The sequence below is a fragment of the Carassius auratus genome, chromosome 30, assembly GCF_003368295.1.
Source record: "Carassius auratus strain Wakin chromosome 30, ASM336829v1, whole genome shotgun sequence".
Lineage (NCBI taxonomy): Eukaryota > Metazoa > Chordata > Actinopteri > Cypriniformes > Cyprinidae > Carassius > Carassius auratus.
This window is the reverse complement of record NC_039272.1, coordinates 1,590,142-1,604,976: the sequence shown is the minus strand read 5'-3', so window position 1 is coordinate 1,604,976 and position 14,835 is coordinate 1,590,142. Positions and strand designations below refer to the sequence as shown.

The window sequence follows — 14,835 nt, the reverse complement described above, 5'->3', positions numbered from 1 at the left end:
TAAATACACATAGAAACAGCACATCCTTGCGGTGCGGAGGCCCCATATAAAGTTAGGAAACCTAAACTTAATCCAACCCCATGGCTTAACAACTATACTTGTTCTCTCAGAAATGGAGAAAGGAGAAAATACAGGTTTCACTTCAATTTATGAGGCAGTGTTTTTCAGACTACCAGGCTGCAGTGAGAACTGCGAGGTAAAATAATTTATTGAGTGTCATTGCACAGAAATATAATGCCCCTGCAGCCCTTTTTTCAAAAATTAATATACTTCTAAATCCGACTGGATGTTCGACCTTGACCCCTGATTGGAGGTATGTGAAATGTTTCGGACATTTTTAGTGAAAAAAGTAGAAAAGATTAGCACTTTAGTTGAGTCTGTGATGTCTCCGGTTTGTGTAAGGAGTTTTGAGCTCTTTGAGCAGGTGTCAATGGCACAAGTTATGGACATCATTATGAGTTTGAAGCCTACATCTTGTGGTTGTGATGTGGTTCCTTGATGTCTTCTTAAGGAGATGGTTGACGTTGTTGGGCCAAGTATTACTTCTATTGTTAACAGTAGTCTTCATAATGTAATTGTTCCAACAGGCCTTAAGCAGACAGTTATTCAGCCACTTCTTAAAAGGCCTCGTTTAGACCCTCTAGAACTAAAGAATAATCAGCCCATCTCAAAACTACCATGTTTATCAAAGATTTTTAGAGAAGATGGTTTATTCCCAGTTAATGTCATTTTTAAGTATGAGATCTTAGACAAATTTCTGTACGGTTTTAGGGCTGGTCACAGCACTGAGTCTGCATTTTTAAGAGTTGTTAATGACCAAGTATGATGACCCATACTCAGATTTTGCACTCTGCATTTAACCCATCCAAAGTGCACACACAACCGGCACAGTGGGCAACCATTTATGCTGCGGAACCCAGTGAGCAGTTGGGGGTTCAGTGCCTTACTCAAGGGCACCTCAGTTGTGGTATTGTCACCCCGAGACTCAAATCCACAACCTTAGGGTTAGGGGTCAAGACTCTCTAACCATTAGGCCATTTGCATGCAGATAATACACAGATCTATTTACCCATGAGAGTGGGAGAGATCGATGGTTCTAATTTGCTATTTGTATTTTCAGAGGAGGTTAAGAGCTGGGTGACTCAAAGTCTTCTTCAGTTCAACCAGAGTAAAACTGAGATTATGTTTTTGGCCCTGCCAAAGGATGTTTAGATATGTCCACATACTGTAGTTGGGTTCATGGTCCGATTATTGCCATGACCAAATAAGGAACTTATTTGTGGTGTTTGATCCAGAGCTGAAATTTGATAAGCAGATTAATGCTGTAGTAAAGAGTTTTTTTTTCACATTAGGTCTATTGTTCGATACAAGCATATTCTGTCAAGGAAAGACTTATAGAAGGTTATTAATGTCTTTGTTTTGTCTCGTCTTGACAATGCAATGTGTTGTATGTGGAGACCTGCCAGACCACTATTTCACGCTTGCACTAAGTTCACACTTAGTTCTTAGCACCCACTAGGCTGCTAGTGGGTGCTAAGAAAAGTTTTCATATCTCTCCTATTTTAGGTACTGTCAAGTGGCTACCAGTGAACTACAGGATAAAATATAAAACTCTTTTATATGTTTTTAAAGCAGTGCAGATGGCCCCTGCTTACGTGTCTGAGCTTATTGCTGTTCGTCAAGCACCTAGATCTCTAAGATCCAATAGTACGTTACAGGAAAAAGCCCTTGCCCCCATGGTTTTTAATTTACAACGAGGCTGATTCAAGGAAAAGAGTGATGCAATCTGGAGCCAGCCCATACACTGCTTTATACCGTATGTTAAAATCAGAGTTTTAAAAATAATATGTGATTGAACCGGGAGCCAATGAAGGAGCACAAGGGTAATATGATCGTGTGAGGATGTGTAAGTCAAAATCTGCACAGTTGAGTTTTGAATATATTGTAGTCTCTTAAAAGAACTTGCTGGTAAACCCCCAAAAGAAAATAGCCATAATCGAGCCATGATGTGATGAAGGCATGAATAACCCTCTCAGCATCAGGCATAGAAAGAAAGGGTCTAATTCAAGCAATGTTATGACATTGGAGTTATGTTTTAGTTATGTTTTTGAAGTGAGAATTAAAAGTAAACTGAGCATCATAAAACACACCCAAATTACGAACCTGAGCAGGAGATATTTGGGTATTTTCAACTGAAAATTTATAATTACTGAACTTATTAACATTAGATGGCGTGGCAATTAATAAAACTGTACTTTTAGAACAATTTAATTTTAAAATATTGTGTTTCATCCATGCCTTAATTTCCAGCAAACAGGCCGAAGGAGTTAATTATGAAGAGGTGGAATCAATATGAGTGCTAATATAAATCTGGGTAATAAAAAACTTTTATTTCTAGCTTTATTTATTTATTTTATTTCCACTTTCCTAATAAAACAATTTCAATACAAAGGTATTACATATAAAAAAGGCAAACTTGTAATAGGAAAATTTAATATTTTTCTCAACAATACACAGGTGAGCTAAATGGTAAATCACACACACCTGGAGGCAATGAGACTTAATACTTCAGTCAAAGTGTGATGGGAGTTGGAATCTAATGCAAATAAACAATAGTTCAGAACAGTGAACTCTGGTGGCTATCAAGAGCATACCAGCTGTTGACTGTGATAGAATTAGAGGTACAAAACAAGGATGTGTAAAGAAAATGGTCCTTTTCCGTAAACAAAACTGGGTTCTCGTAAGACTTGCATACGTAAGACTTATTCTATGGATATGTCCTACATCATATGCTGGAATACCATTCTTTTGTGGCATTTACCCCCTGGAGCCATGTGGAGTACTTTCTATGATGGAAGGATGCACTTTATTGGACTTCAAAATCTCAACAAGCATTCACTGCCATTACAAATCTCGGAAGAGCCAGGACATATCTCCAATTGTATTCATCTGAAAGAACTGTAGGATGGTTAGAAGGTGAGTAAATCATGGGGTATTTTAGATTTTCTGATGAACCATCCCTTTAACAGCTGCTATGGGTTTGGACGAATTTCGTGGTAGTTTTTATAAACTTGAGAGAAACGGATGATTTTTATCTCTGGTGTTTTAGATTTTCTGTCATCCCATAGATACTCAGGTGAAAGCAGTTTACTGGGTTTGTTATACAGGAAGTACTTGTTCAAATGAGACTCCTCCTGCCATGCCGCCTCAATGGAGTTAGCTGCATCAATGTCCAGCTGCTCCCGGCAGGTTTTAGCAAGCTGATATACATCTTTCACTAAGCCACCAATCACAGCTCCTCCATAATAATAATCACCCTCAGAATAAGGAATGTACGCTTGAGACTCTGGCCTGCGCTCATATGGGAACCATTCATTATGTGTTTTATAATACCATGGATGTATGGCACCTACAAGACTACCCAAAGACTCTACCCCCCATCGCCCGTAGAACTTTGAATCCACATCAAGGCTGAAAACATAGTCGGCTTCATTCAATAATCGATTCTCAATCAGTTTCTCCATCCTTTCCATCCTGCGCAAACTGATCTCCTGCCATCTGTTAGAAGTAGCCACTTTCAACACTGTCAGATGGTGGTCTCCACCCAGTTTCACTGTAGGAACCTGTTCCGGAAGATCAGTGAACACGTAATAATGCACACGAAATCCAACAAAGTAATTTTGCTCTGCGGACTCCAGGAAATCTTTAAGAAACTGTGTGTACCTACAAAAAACAGAGAGGAAGAATGCTAGAAAACTTTATATATTAAATGGCAATTACATTTTTCCGGTACACAACTGTGACACAACTGTTACATTGTGGTTGAAGTATGGCTTAAATATACTAGCCTATACATAGAAAATAAAGATAGCTGAAAAAAAGCAACTCACTTTCCAAGAGCAAAGACTGTAGTTGCTATTGTGATGTTTTTTTTCTTATAAATCTCATCAATCAGTTTGGGATCAAAAGATCCTTCCCGTACAATTGGGGCTGACCATGGTGCCATGGGAAGAAAGTTGCCTTCTGAGCTGGAAAAATCACACACAATTGCAGGTAACGCAAATCCAAATGCACTGAAAACTGATATTTGAAAACCTATTTGCATACATAAGGTATTTATGTACTTACTCAAGCACATTGGGTGGTTTGTATAAAAGCCTGTGTAATAAACATAGGGCTGTATTAGCCAGATTACATTTGCTTTACAGTTACTGATATCACAAAAATACACTTACAGTATATATAGTGTTGGGGGTAACGCATTCCAAGTAATGCAAGTCACTTAATCAGATGACTTTTTTCAAGTAACTAGTAAAGTAACCCATTACTTTTTAATATACAAGAAAATAACTTGAAGAAAACTCTTTTAAAAACTTTGTTTTCCCATTTCTTGACTGACAAGTCTCCTGTCCCCATATTGGGTGAAATTGGGAGTACAGAGGCATTGTGTGTGCTGTGTGAACATGTTACATCTAGACTAAATGTGAATGTGCATTAATTCATCTCACTTGCAAGAAAAGGATTTTGTATTCATTTAAATGAATTAAAACAGTGACTTCAGATCAACTTACAATTGTGCTTCATTGTTTTACTGAAAGAGTTTTGAAACGTCTTTTCCTGTGTTCTACTTTACAGACGTGAATTTACTTTTCCTTCAGCCTGAGGTTTATCCATTACACTTTTACAAATAGAACTTCTTATTTAAAAAACAATCAAGTCCTGCTCATATTTAAAAAGTAATGTGAAAATAATACAAAAATAATGTAACATTACTTTCCACAAAAAGTAACTAAGTAACGTAATTAGTACATTTTTTTAAGGAGAAATGCAATATTGTAATACATTACATTTAAAGGTAACTTTCACCCACACTTCTTATACAGTATGTATGATTAAAATTCTACATGTGTTACATTTAATGTCCAACAACAAATATTTTAGCAGAATGTATATTTTATTCAGAATTATTGCGCTATTGTTCTATTCTGCTCCGTCTGTGTAGCACGCATGCGAGCATCATCCACTCTTGACAGCAAAATGGATATATTTGCATGAATTTCTATATTTACAGATGAAAAATATACATGCGACGTGTCAGTTATGCACTGAGTAAACACAACTCAAATGACTGTTTTGATAGCATTTGGCAACAAACTCGTCACTCTTTAGCTTCACCCATGGCACACCTCCAGGAGCTCATGAGATTGGGTGAAATTGTGTGTGTTATGCGCCCTTTAAACAGTACAAATATTTGATGTTTGCCATGGTGCAACCAACATTAAGGGCTGCTTAAGAATAAGTGTGCACATCAAATTTTCCTAACTCATTGAACCTGGATCGAATTAGTGAGGTTACATAAACTTAAATTGTCGTTTATCCAATCGCTTTAGTCCTGATTATTTGTTAGGTTATTTCAAGTCAGGTTTCAGACTTTAATCCCCACTTAGTGTCTTTTATGAAACCCCCAGGACACCAACCCTATAACTAAACACACCTGAACCAGCTAATCAAGGTCTTGTTAGTCATACTAGAAACTTCCAGGAAGGTGTGTTGAGGCAAGTTGGAGCTAAACACTGGCCCTAGGTGGCCCTTTCTTCATACCTCGCTTACTTGGGTTACTGATCTCGAGCTAATTTGGTTCTTTAAACAAATTTGTGGATTTTATTAAAATATCTGGATTAAGTTGTCTAAATATTACTGCACATTCTTGTGTTCCTCGTAAAGGGCAGACGTATCGATCCCTGATCGATCCTGGAAACCACAATCAGCAATACAGAGATTTGCTGGTGGCAAGACAGCAATGTAAAAAAATCATATAATTAAAAAAGACACCAGACGAAATAGAAATGTTATAATGAAATGTGAACAGTTTTCATTTATTTTATTTATGATTATTATTATTATTTTATTTTTTATTATTATTTATTAGTCCAAAAAATTATTAGTATTATTATTATTATACAATTATTTATATTCACGATTTCTAGTATTTGTACAGGCTCTACTTAAGTTTGATGTTGTTATTAGCAATTCATGTAATTTTATCTCTCAGGGAGATTTGTTATGTGTCATAATAGCTGTCAGCACTCAAATTAATGCACGACTCAGATTAACTATGGCATGTGTGTAAGACTCGAATACAATTATAAAATAATTATTTTATCACAAATAAATCTTTCAATGTGTAAAACTGACTGTGTCTATAGTATTATAGATAACACAACATTATAATATTATTTTTTTAATTATTATTATAAAAAAAAAATATGGTTCCTGGATCAATAGGATGCTCTTGTAATGAAGTAGCTGTGTTTGGGACAGATTTTAAATATCAGTTCTGCTTAAAAAGATGCAATCTAATCCTGTTTACATTAAATAAATTAGATAAACTAACAATTATGCTTCATTGTTTTGTTTTTTATTGCTGAAGAGTGTTGAACCTTCTTTTCCTGTGTTGTACTGTACAGATGTGAATTTACTTTTCCTTCAGCCTGAGGCTGATTCATTACACTTTTTGGTGTGAAAGGGCTTTTACATTTAATGTTTAACTATAAATAGAACTTATATTAAAAACAACTAAGCCCTGCTCATATTTAAAAAGTAATGCGAAAGTAACCCAAAAGTAATGCATTAGTTTCCATAAAAAGTTTTTTTAGGGAGTAACGCAATATTGTAATGTGTTACTTGTAAAAGTAACTTTCCCCAACACTGTCCAAGATTATGCCAAATCGTCAACAATCAATTCCAGCTAACTGAGTTAGCAAGCCACAAAGAACAGGCCCCAGGACAGAGTTTGGAGAACCCTGATATAGTGTGTTTACATGTATCCTTGTGTTGAGTGCAATTGTTTTAGGAGCTTCCAATAAAAGACATATTTTAAAGGTGTTTTTTTTCTTCTTTATAGCTGACTATACTATTTTATGTAGCCCATATTTGTTTATTTTTTTCTATATTTGACTTACATGAAGCACCTTCTTTGCTTTTTAAATCAGAAAAATACCTGAAGGTTATAATGCAGAATCGCTCCATAGATAAAGTTGGGTGTAACTGTCTATAATCCATATAATCAGAATGCTTGATAGGTAATAAGGGACTGCTGTTTATTTTTCAGTATTCCTGTTACTGCTCTCATAAAATTAAATGTTACCTTCCATTACATGGCATACATTAAGAGCATGTTAGTAAACCTTTGTTAATTTAACTGAATATTCTTTTGATTGACTTTCACACTGTGTGTTTTAATGGATGTGTTTGGTTACACTCACTTGATCCAGTGGAAAGTTATGCCCAGATAAACGAGTCTGTGAAGAAAGAGAATAACAGGATGTAAATAATAATGTAAAACTGACCATATCAATTTGTCCTTACCTGTCTACAAGACCAACTTCAAAAGTTTATTAAAGTAATTTAATAATGTCTATAGATGGTAGCAGTGGCATAACACACATCTGTGAAAAGAACGAGATGGGGCTCCACCAGCAGTGAAGTCATGGATTAAAATGTATTGTGCGTCTGTTGCAACATACTACTGAGTCTGTCTCCTCCATTTACATAAAAGATGCAACAGTAATAAATGTGGTGAATTATTGCATTGATGCAACTATTATGATTGGACAACATTGTATATGCTAAATAATGTGTAATAATTTTTTAGACTGAAATCCCTGCAGGAATATATATTTAAACTATGTGGAGGTAAAAGTGCCACTACTTCGATTTGTTATTTTAGCATTAGTAGGAGGATTCTTTACAAACATCTATATTTACACCCCCCAGTCTACATATTTTATTTAAAAGTAAGCTCAATTAATTCATAATGTCCATAACACATCTCAGTTTAAACACAAGTCTACATAATTGTATTCGATTTCATAATTTTAGAAAATAATTACACAAGCAAAATACATGTCTTGCAGTAAAAAAAAAAAAAAAAAAAAAACAACATTAGAACAACATAGAAAAACATTAAAGGAATAACTCTATACTTTAGGATATATGCTCCATTTTGAGAAAAAAAATATAACTCATAGCTCATCGTTGGTGCGAACGGGTTCGGAGCTCCTGGATTTCTCCTCCAGCCAGCAGCAAGACTAATGTTTAACACCTGCTGTTGTGAATAAAGCTTCTCATCAAGTCAAACAGAGCGTAGGTGTTCTGCCCATATTCTTTTGTGAATTTGTTTGGGCTTTTTTTGGTTAGTAAGTTAGGTAAGCTGGCTTTGTCTTTTTTAGTCTGCTCTTTGTTTATGATGGCCTGTGGTCACCCCATAGAGTGACTCATAACCTTTAATAAATCAAACTGGTTCTTGTTTCTGGTTCCTGTCAATGGTGTGATTGTTTGGTCCCTGACTGGAGTGATCTTTGTTGGGAATCCAATTATGCCCCTTTCGTTCCCTAGATGCGGGGTGTAATACTTCTACTACTACACTTAAATAATTTCTCACTGATTAAAATATTTTGTTTTACTTTAAAATATGAAGACACATTTAATTATCCCATTATGTTTTTATGTGAAATAGAAATAAAATCCAACTTTGCTTTAAAACGCATTGAAAGATCTCCTAACCGAAGATCATATGATCACAAGCGGAAATCGCTTCCGTGAGTGATCATTGCATGTTGCCTTTGCTAATGAACTTCTGGAAATGCCCTTTGTGAAGGGATTCAGTTGTTCACTTTCATTTGGAATGTCCCTACAAATGGCGTTCCCTTCCCAAAATGCCCTTCAAAGGTGCAAAAAATACGTTTGGAATTTGCCCATTATGACTCATCACAAGGAACCATTAAATTAACATCATAAGGGAGGCAGCACAGTGAGCTAACAAATCTCTCATACCAGAAGAGAGATCTGTCCGGCTTGCCTGCGCTTTGTTCACTCCTCCTCTCACTGCAACCGCCTACTCTCCTATACATTTAAGCCGAGGCAAGGCGAATCTCAAACAAGCCTCTAATCAGGCCCAGCGGCACAAGATTAGGCTTGTTTGAGATGCGCCTTGCCTCGCCCTGAAATGTATTGGAGAATAGGCGGTTGCAGTGAGAGGAGGAGTGAACAAAACTCAGGCAAGCCGGACAGATCCCTCTTCTCGTAGTGGATCTGACACCTGTGAGATCAAAGATGGCTATCACAGAGCCGTTGTTAACTGAGAAGCTGCGCAAATAAACACTGATAATGAATTTGGATTTGCGCAGCTTCTCAGTTAACAACGGCTCAGTGTAGTAACAGCTGCTCTATGTGAAATCACACACCTGATGGAATTTACCGTTGATTAGAGAACCGGCTTTACTGACGAGATCTTGATCGGTGCACCCCTAATCGCGGAATTCACGCTCGTGCAGAGTGTTGCTAATAAACTGGATGTAATTCAAGTTCTGTTGCTTTTATATGAAAATAAATAAAACAAACAATATTACATACAAAAGACGTGTTTATCAATATTTTTTGTTTAATACAGACATATGTGTTTTTATTTATTTATACAAATTAAATGACATAAACCAAAGAGATCGCACGGTCAGATAGTTTGGGAATATACACACCTAACATACACATATTACAGTTTTAAAATCAAATATTTTAAAAGAGAACATTACATCACAGTTGTTTAAACCATTGAGCATTAAGCGGTGTCGTCAGCAAGTAATTTCTAATCGTGCTTTTGATCAGCCCAGTAGGTGGAGAGCAAACTGCGTCCGACTGCAAATTTTTTGACATATGTCAGCATGACATCAGAGCAAGGCGGACGTAACTCAGACAGTTTTCTAACCGGCATGCATCTCGCGCTGATCACCGGTGATAGGTTCTGTGCAGATTTTGCTCGTTTGAGACTAGTAAAATCTGCGCAGGACCGATCGCCGCGAGATGCATGACGGATAGAAAAGTGTCCGAGTTATGTCCGCCACGTAACTCTCGCGACAGCGAGGCGGCTGTGTCGGATTGAACAGTTGAGCGCGGTTACTCTCCACCGACTGCGCTGATCAAAAGCATGATGGGAAATTACTAACTGTTGACACCGCTTCATGCTCATTGGCTGAGAATGTCAACTGATACATTTTCGCTTTATGCTAAGAATAAGATTACCCATTTATTTATTTATATTTACATGCAAACTAAACAAAAACAAAACAGCCTAGTGAAGTAGAATTAGTACATGCATTTATTTTATTTTTATTTTAATTAGAATTCTTCCTTGTTGTAATTTTCACTTTATTCTATTGTATGTTTATGTGAATTAATAAATCAATCTATTAAAAATATACGTGCACACATACACATCTGGACTGTTTAGCCATTATGCCTCATCTTTGTGTGGTTTCATCTGAAAAGTGTCAGGGTCTGGTTTAAAACAAGGGAAGAAATTCTAAAGAGAGTTTGCTACAAAACAGCTTTGACTTGCATAGTATGGAAAAATATACTATGGACGTGATCTGCACATGATGACAAAACATTGGTATTTTCTGTGCGACAAAACAGCTAGATTCAGGAAGTGTCCGACTTCAAAGGTCTTTTTTGACCCCTCCTCTTACTGCAGCCACCTACTCTCGCCTACATTTCAGGCGAGGCAAGGCGCATCTCAAACAAGCCTATTGTCTGCTACTCCCAATCATGTACACCTGCTTGCTTTTCGGTTTAATTTAACAGTGTTTTGTGAACATATATATAACATATATATAAATAACAAATAATTGTAACCAGGGCCGTCTCTAGTGGGGTGAAAGGTGGTGGTGATTATAGGGGTACACGGCCGAGGGGGGGCCCCCGGCTATCTCAACCGTCTGGCTGAGGTCAGTCTAAAAAGACAGTTGACAGAACGCTTCAGCATGTCGTTATGAAAGCGTATAATTTTCACGTGTTATTAAGCCTTGCCACTTGCCAATTTAACCATTCAAAAGACTTTAAACCATTCAAACACAAGACGCGGAAAAGCTGACCATAGCAGGGGTTAGCGGGGCCCCAGTGCAGGTTGTACCAGTGGGCCCTGTCTGAAAGTGTTTAATTTGTGTGTTCGTTCTGTTTATTTGTTTGTGCTATTTACACAGTGTTTAAGTTTTTTCAAGTTTGTAAGTGTCCAGGTACAGAAACCGAATAATTAAATGCAAAATAGCAATGTAAAATTCAATATACAGTCAAACCAAAATTGAATGCATTTGGTTCTCTCGCCTTGTTCCTACAACGCCGTACGTGACACAGTGTTTAGGAAACACTTTTACCCTACATTTGTTTAATAGAAAAGTGGATGAAAACAAGCGTGTGAACATGAACAGTGCTATTGGTGATGAACAGTTTCTGTTAACCAGCAAAACCACTAAAGGAACTAGGACCAAAAAACCGTTGGCGAGTGTTCTCTGTTGCACATGCTGGCTTGTCAGCTGTGCGACAGATTTTTTTTTTTTATCACCTCAATCATTTTCTGATTGATTACATTAGAGTTCATAGGTTGCCTATTTGGTAAGAAATAATCTTAAAAATATTAATGAATCATATTATGGTATGATTTGTTGGTAACAGTTTACAGTAAGGTTCATTTATTAAACATTAATGTATTAACTAACAAGAACTAACAATGAGTAAGTAATACATTTGTTACAGTATTAATCTTTGTTAATGTTAGTTAATAGAAATAAAGCTGTTCATTGTTTGTTCATGTTATTTCACAGTGCATTAACTAATATTAACAAGATTTTAATAAAGAATTATTACAATTAACATGAAAAACATGAAAAATTGCTGTATACGTGCAGTTCATTATTAGTTAATGTTAATTAATGTAGTTAACTAATGAACCTTATTTTAAAGTGTTACTGATTTTTTTACGGTTAAGGTGTACAGTCAGACAAAGTATTATTTTAAAAAGAGATAAGAGGGATATAGTTAATAATAAAAAATATAGTGCCTATGTGAAGCAAATAAACAACTTAACTAATTTAAATGATTGCTTATTTAATAGGCTTCTGTAGAATTAACAATAGACTATATAAAATAGATTAACTTACCAATAATAATTAAAAAATTGTGTTTTAAAAGAATTTAGAAATGTTTGAAGATTGCTTATTTATTATGTGGTTTCAGTGTTTGGATAGTGTTACTTTCTGCAAACAGTGACAAATATTTTATCCAAAATCTGTGTTCATGCCACCTTATACAATTACTTAAGTTCATTATCAATTTCTCATCCTACTCTTCTCTAGGTTACAGCAGCGGAGTTAATGCAGGTGTACCACACAGTTAAACACAACATCAGCTATAAGTTATAGCTTATTTTTCTGTATTGAAGGTGGCAACCCTAACCACAAATAACTTGCAGCTACAGCTTTTGATTAAATCAATTACAAATATAAGAAGACATTAAGCCGCTTACAGAGGATAATCTCAACAGAGGATATTTACACAAGTTCCAAAAACAGCATTACCAGCTTCATTTAAAACAACCCAGTTTGACTTTATATGTCATACATCTACAAATGTTCTAATTGAGTTTTTATTGATATTTTAATATAAATATTGGCAGAGATTATCTTTGAACTGAGCTGCACAGAAATGACTGAACAAAAGTTTGATAATCATCCATTCAAAAGCCATGATGTTTTGAAAATAAAGGAACACTCCACTAACAAAAAAAAAAAGGCTCATCTTCCAACTACCCTAGTTAAACAGTTGAGTTTTACCATTTTCGAATACATTCAGCTGATGCGACAAGTGGTAGTGCTTTTAGCTTAGCTTAACATAGATCATTGAATTTGATTAGACCATTAGCATCTCACTCAAATATGACCAACGAGTTTCCATATTTTTCCTATTTAAAACTTCCGATTCTTCTGTTACATTGTGTACTAAAAATAAAAAGTTGTGATTTCCTAGGCCTATATGGCTAGGACCTATACTCTCACTTCGGTGTAATAATCAAGGTACTTTGCTGCTGTACCATGGGTGCTGTAATATTATTTTCAGGTGCGTAATATCATTGTGCCTGCTAGAAAAACACAATGACCTCAAAACTGCTGCTTCAAAAATAAAATATAGAGAATATATGGGTCAAAGACATCCCATTTTTGTGTCTGCATCAAATTACATTTACAAATGTGACTATATATAGGCTACATAGAAGGCATATTTAATGCAAGTTAAGTGTCTCCTTTAAATTTAACATTACATTTATTTGAGAACTTATTTGAAAATATATCAAAATAGATTAAGTAATGTCCCATGTCATTCAGCATAATATATTTTTATGTATGTGTATTTAAATGAAACAACATATTTATTCTAAACTCTGATTATTAAAACATATAAAAGAAAAGGTGATCATAAAATATGCATTATATTTAAATTGTTAAAAGCTTCTTTCGGACAAATGAGTAAAACCTGAATGATAAGGTGCACTTTGATCCTTTAATGCAGTCTTTTAATGCAATTCCTGGATTTTAAATATGCCCGTCAAGATTTTTTGTTATATGAACTACAGTTACACTAAATTACATTTTAGTGGATGTCTTCTGTAAACATGTATGATCATAATTTTTTGCTTTTTCAAACCCCTTTTCATCTTTGACTAATATGTAGATAACAAATTTATGCAGTTTCATAAAACAAAATCTACAAGAACTAAACAATTAATTCATGTGAAATCATCATGACATTGATTAAAGATTAATTTACTCAGTGCTTTTTTGAAAGCATTTTACTGCACTTCCTTTCTATTACTTTAAGTTTTTCTAACAAAATGGCAGGGCAGGTTAAAACATGTTGCCGCATTACAAACCTTGCATGCATGTGTTAGCTGGACCTTTGGACTGAGTTGCCCAAATCATAAACTTTTTAAAAGTTATCTTATAAAAACAGGAAATCTGAATTGTTTAAAAAGGAATGCAAGATGATTCTACTCCAGTTGTAATAGTATATTTTAAGAATGAAAAACCACAAGCAAATAAAAAAAAAAGGAATTACATACCCAATTAGTGACAAGCCAGTCAATGCACGAAAAAATAAATACAAATTTACTTTCATTATTCCTGCTTTAGGTTCTTGTGTGCTTTAGGTTCTTGAGTCTCTAATCATTTGGAGGACTGACCGTCAGTTAGACAGCCTGCTACATTGATTATATGCATGACAAGGAAGGAGGAGGCAGGAGGGAGGGGCTGTGATGTTTATAGAACCATCTCTTTCTTACGTTTTTGTAATCTGAAGAACATACTTTCACCACAAAGAACTTTTTGTGAAATAGAAAGGTTCTTCATATGTTAAAGGTTCTTTAGGGATCCATTTAGACAAAAAAAATGTATTCTATGGCACCATGAAGCACCTTTATTTTTAAGAGTGTTAAGGTTTGCTGAGCACAGTAAGTTGAAACTTACTTACCCACAGTGTTCCTGTATCACTCCTAGACAGGATGTGTATAGACTGAGTGTAATATTTTCAGTGGTGGAAAGAGTACTATTGTACTTAAGTAAAAGTATTGCTACTTAATTAATTTACTTGAGTACAGGCAAAAGTACTGAAAAATAATATGACAAGAGTAAAAAGTTACAGTGTTACAAAATACGTTAGTAGTAGGAGCCAGGAAATACTACCAATCAGTGTTACCACACTCTAAAGTCAATTTTGCGAAACTCTTCTCTCAGTTCTCCTAACCAACTTTCAGCTTGGCAAAGCAGGTCATTTCACATTCAGAATGCACTACAACTATCAAAACACTTTCTTCGGGTCTCAAATCAACTCATTCTTCCAGAACACTAGCAAAGTTTGATAGCCGACCTACACACTTTGTCACCCACAAAACAATGACCTAAAAAACACTAACAACATTTAGCAGTATACAATGTTTTCTTGTGTAAAACAAGG

General features: G+C 35.4%; 1 protein-coding gene across 1 annotated transcript; it reads right to left on the bottom strand.

Moving 5' to 3' along the window:
• Positions 1-2,399: 2,399 nt before the first annotated feature.
• LOC113048788 (globoside alpha-1,3-N-acetylgalactosaminyltransferase 1) lies at positions 2,400-14,092 on the bottom strand. The gene is made up of 5 exons (XM_026210641.1): positions 13,946-14,092; positions 7,266-7,301; positions 4,129-4,158; positions 3,891-4,028; positions 2,400-3,723 (listed from the first exon to the last, which is right to left on the bottom strand). The coding sequence occupies exons 1-5, from the start codon at positions 13,999-14,001 to the stop codon at positions 3,033-3,035; spliced, it is 951 nt and encodes a 316-aa protein (XP_026066426.1). The 5' UTR covers positions 14,002-14,092; the 3' UTR covers positions 2,400-3,032.
• Positions 14,093-14,835: the final 743 nt, after the last annotated feature.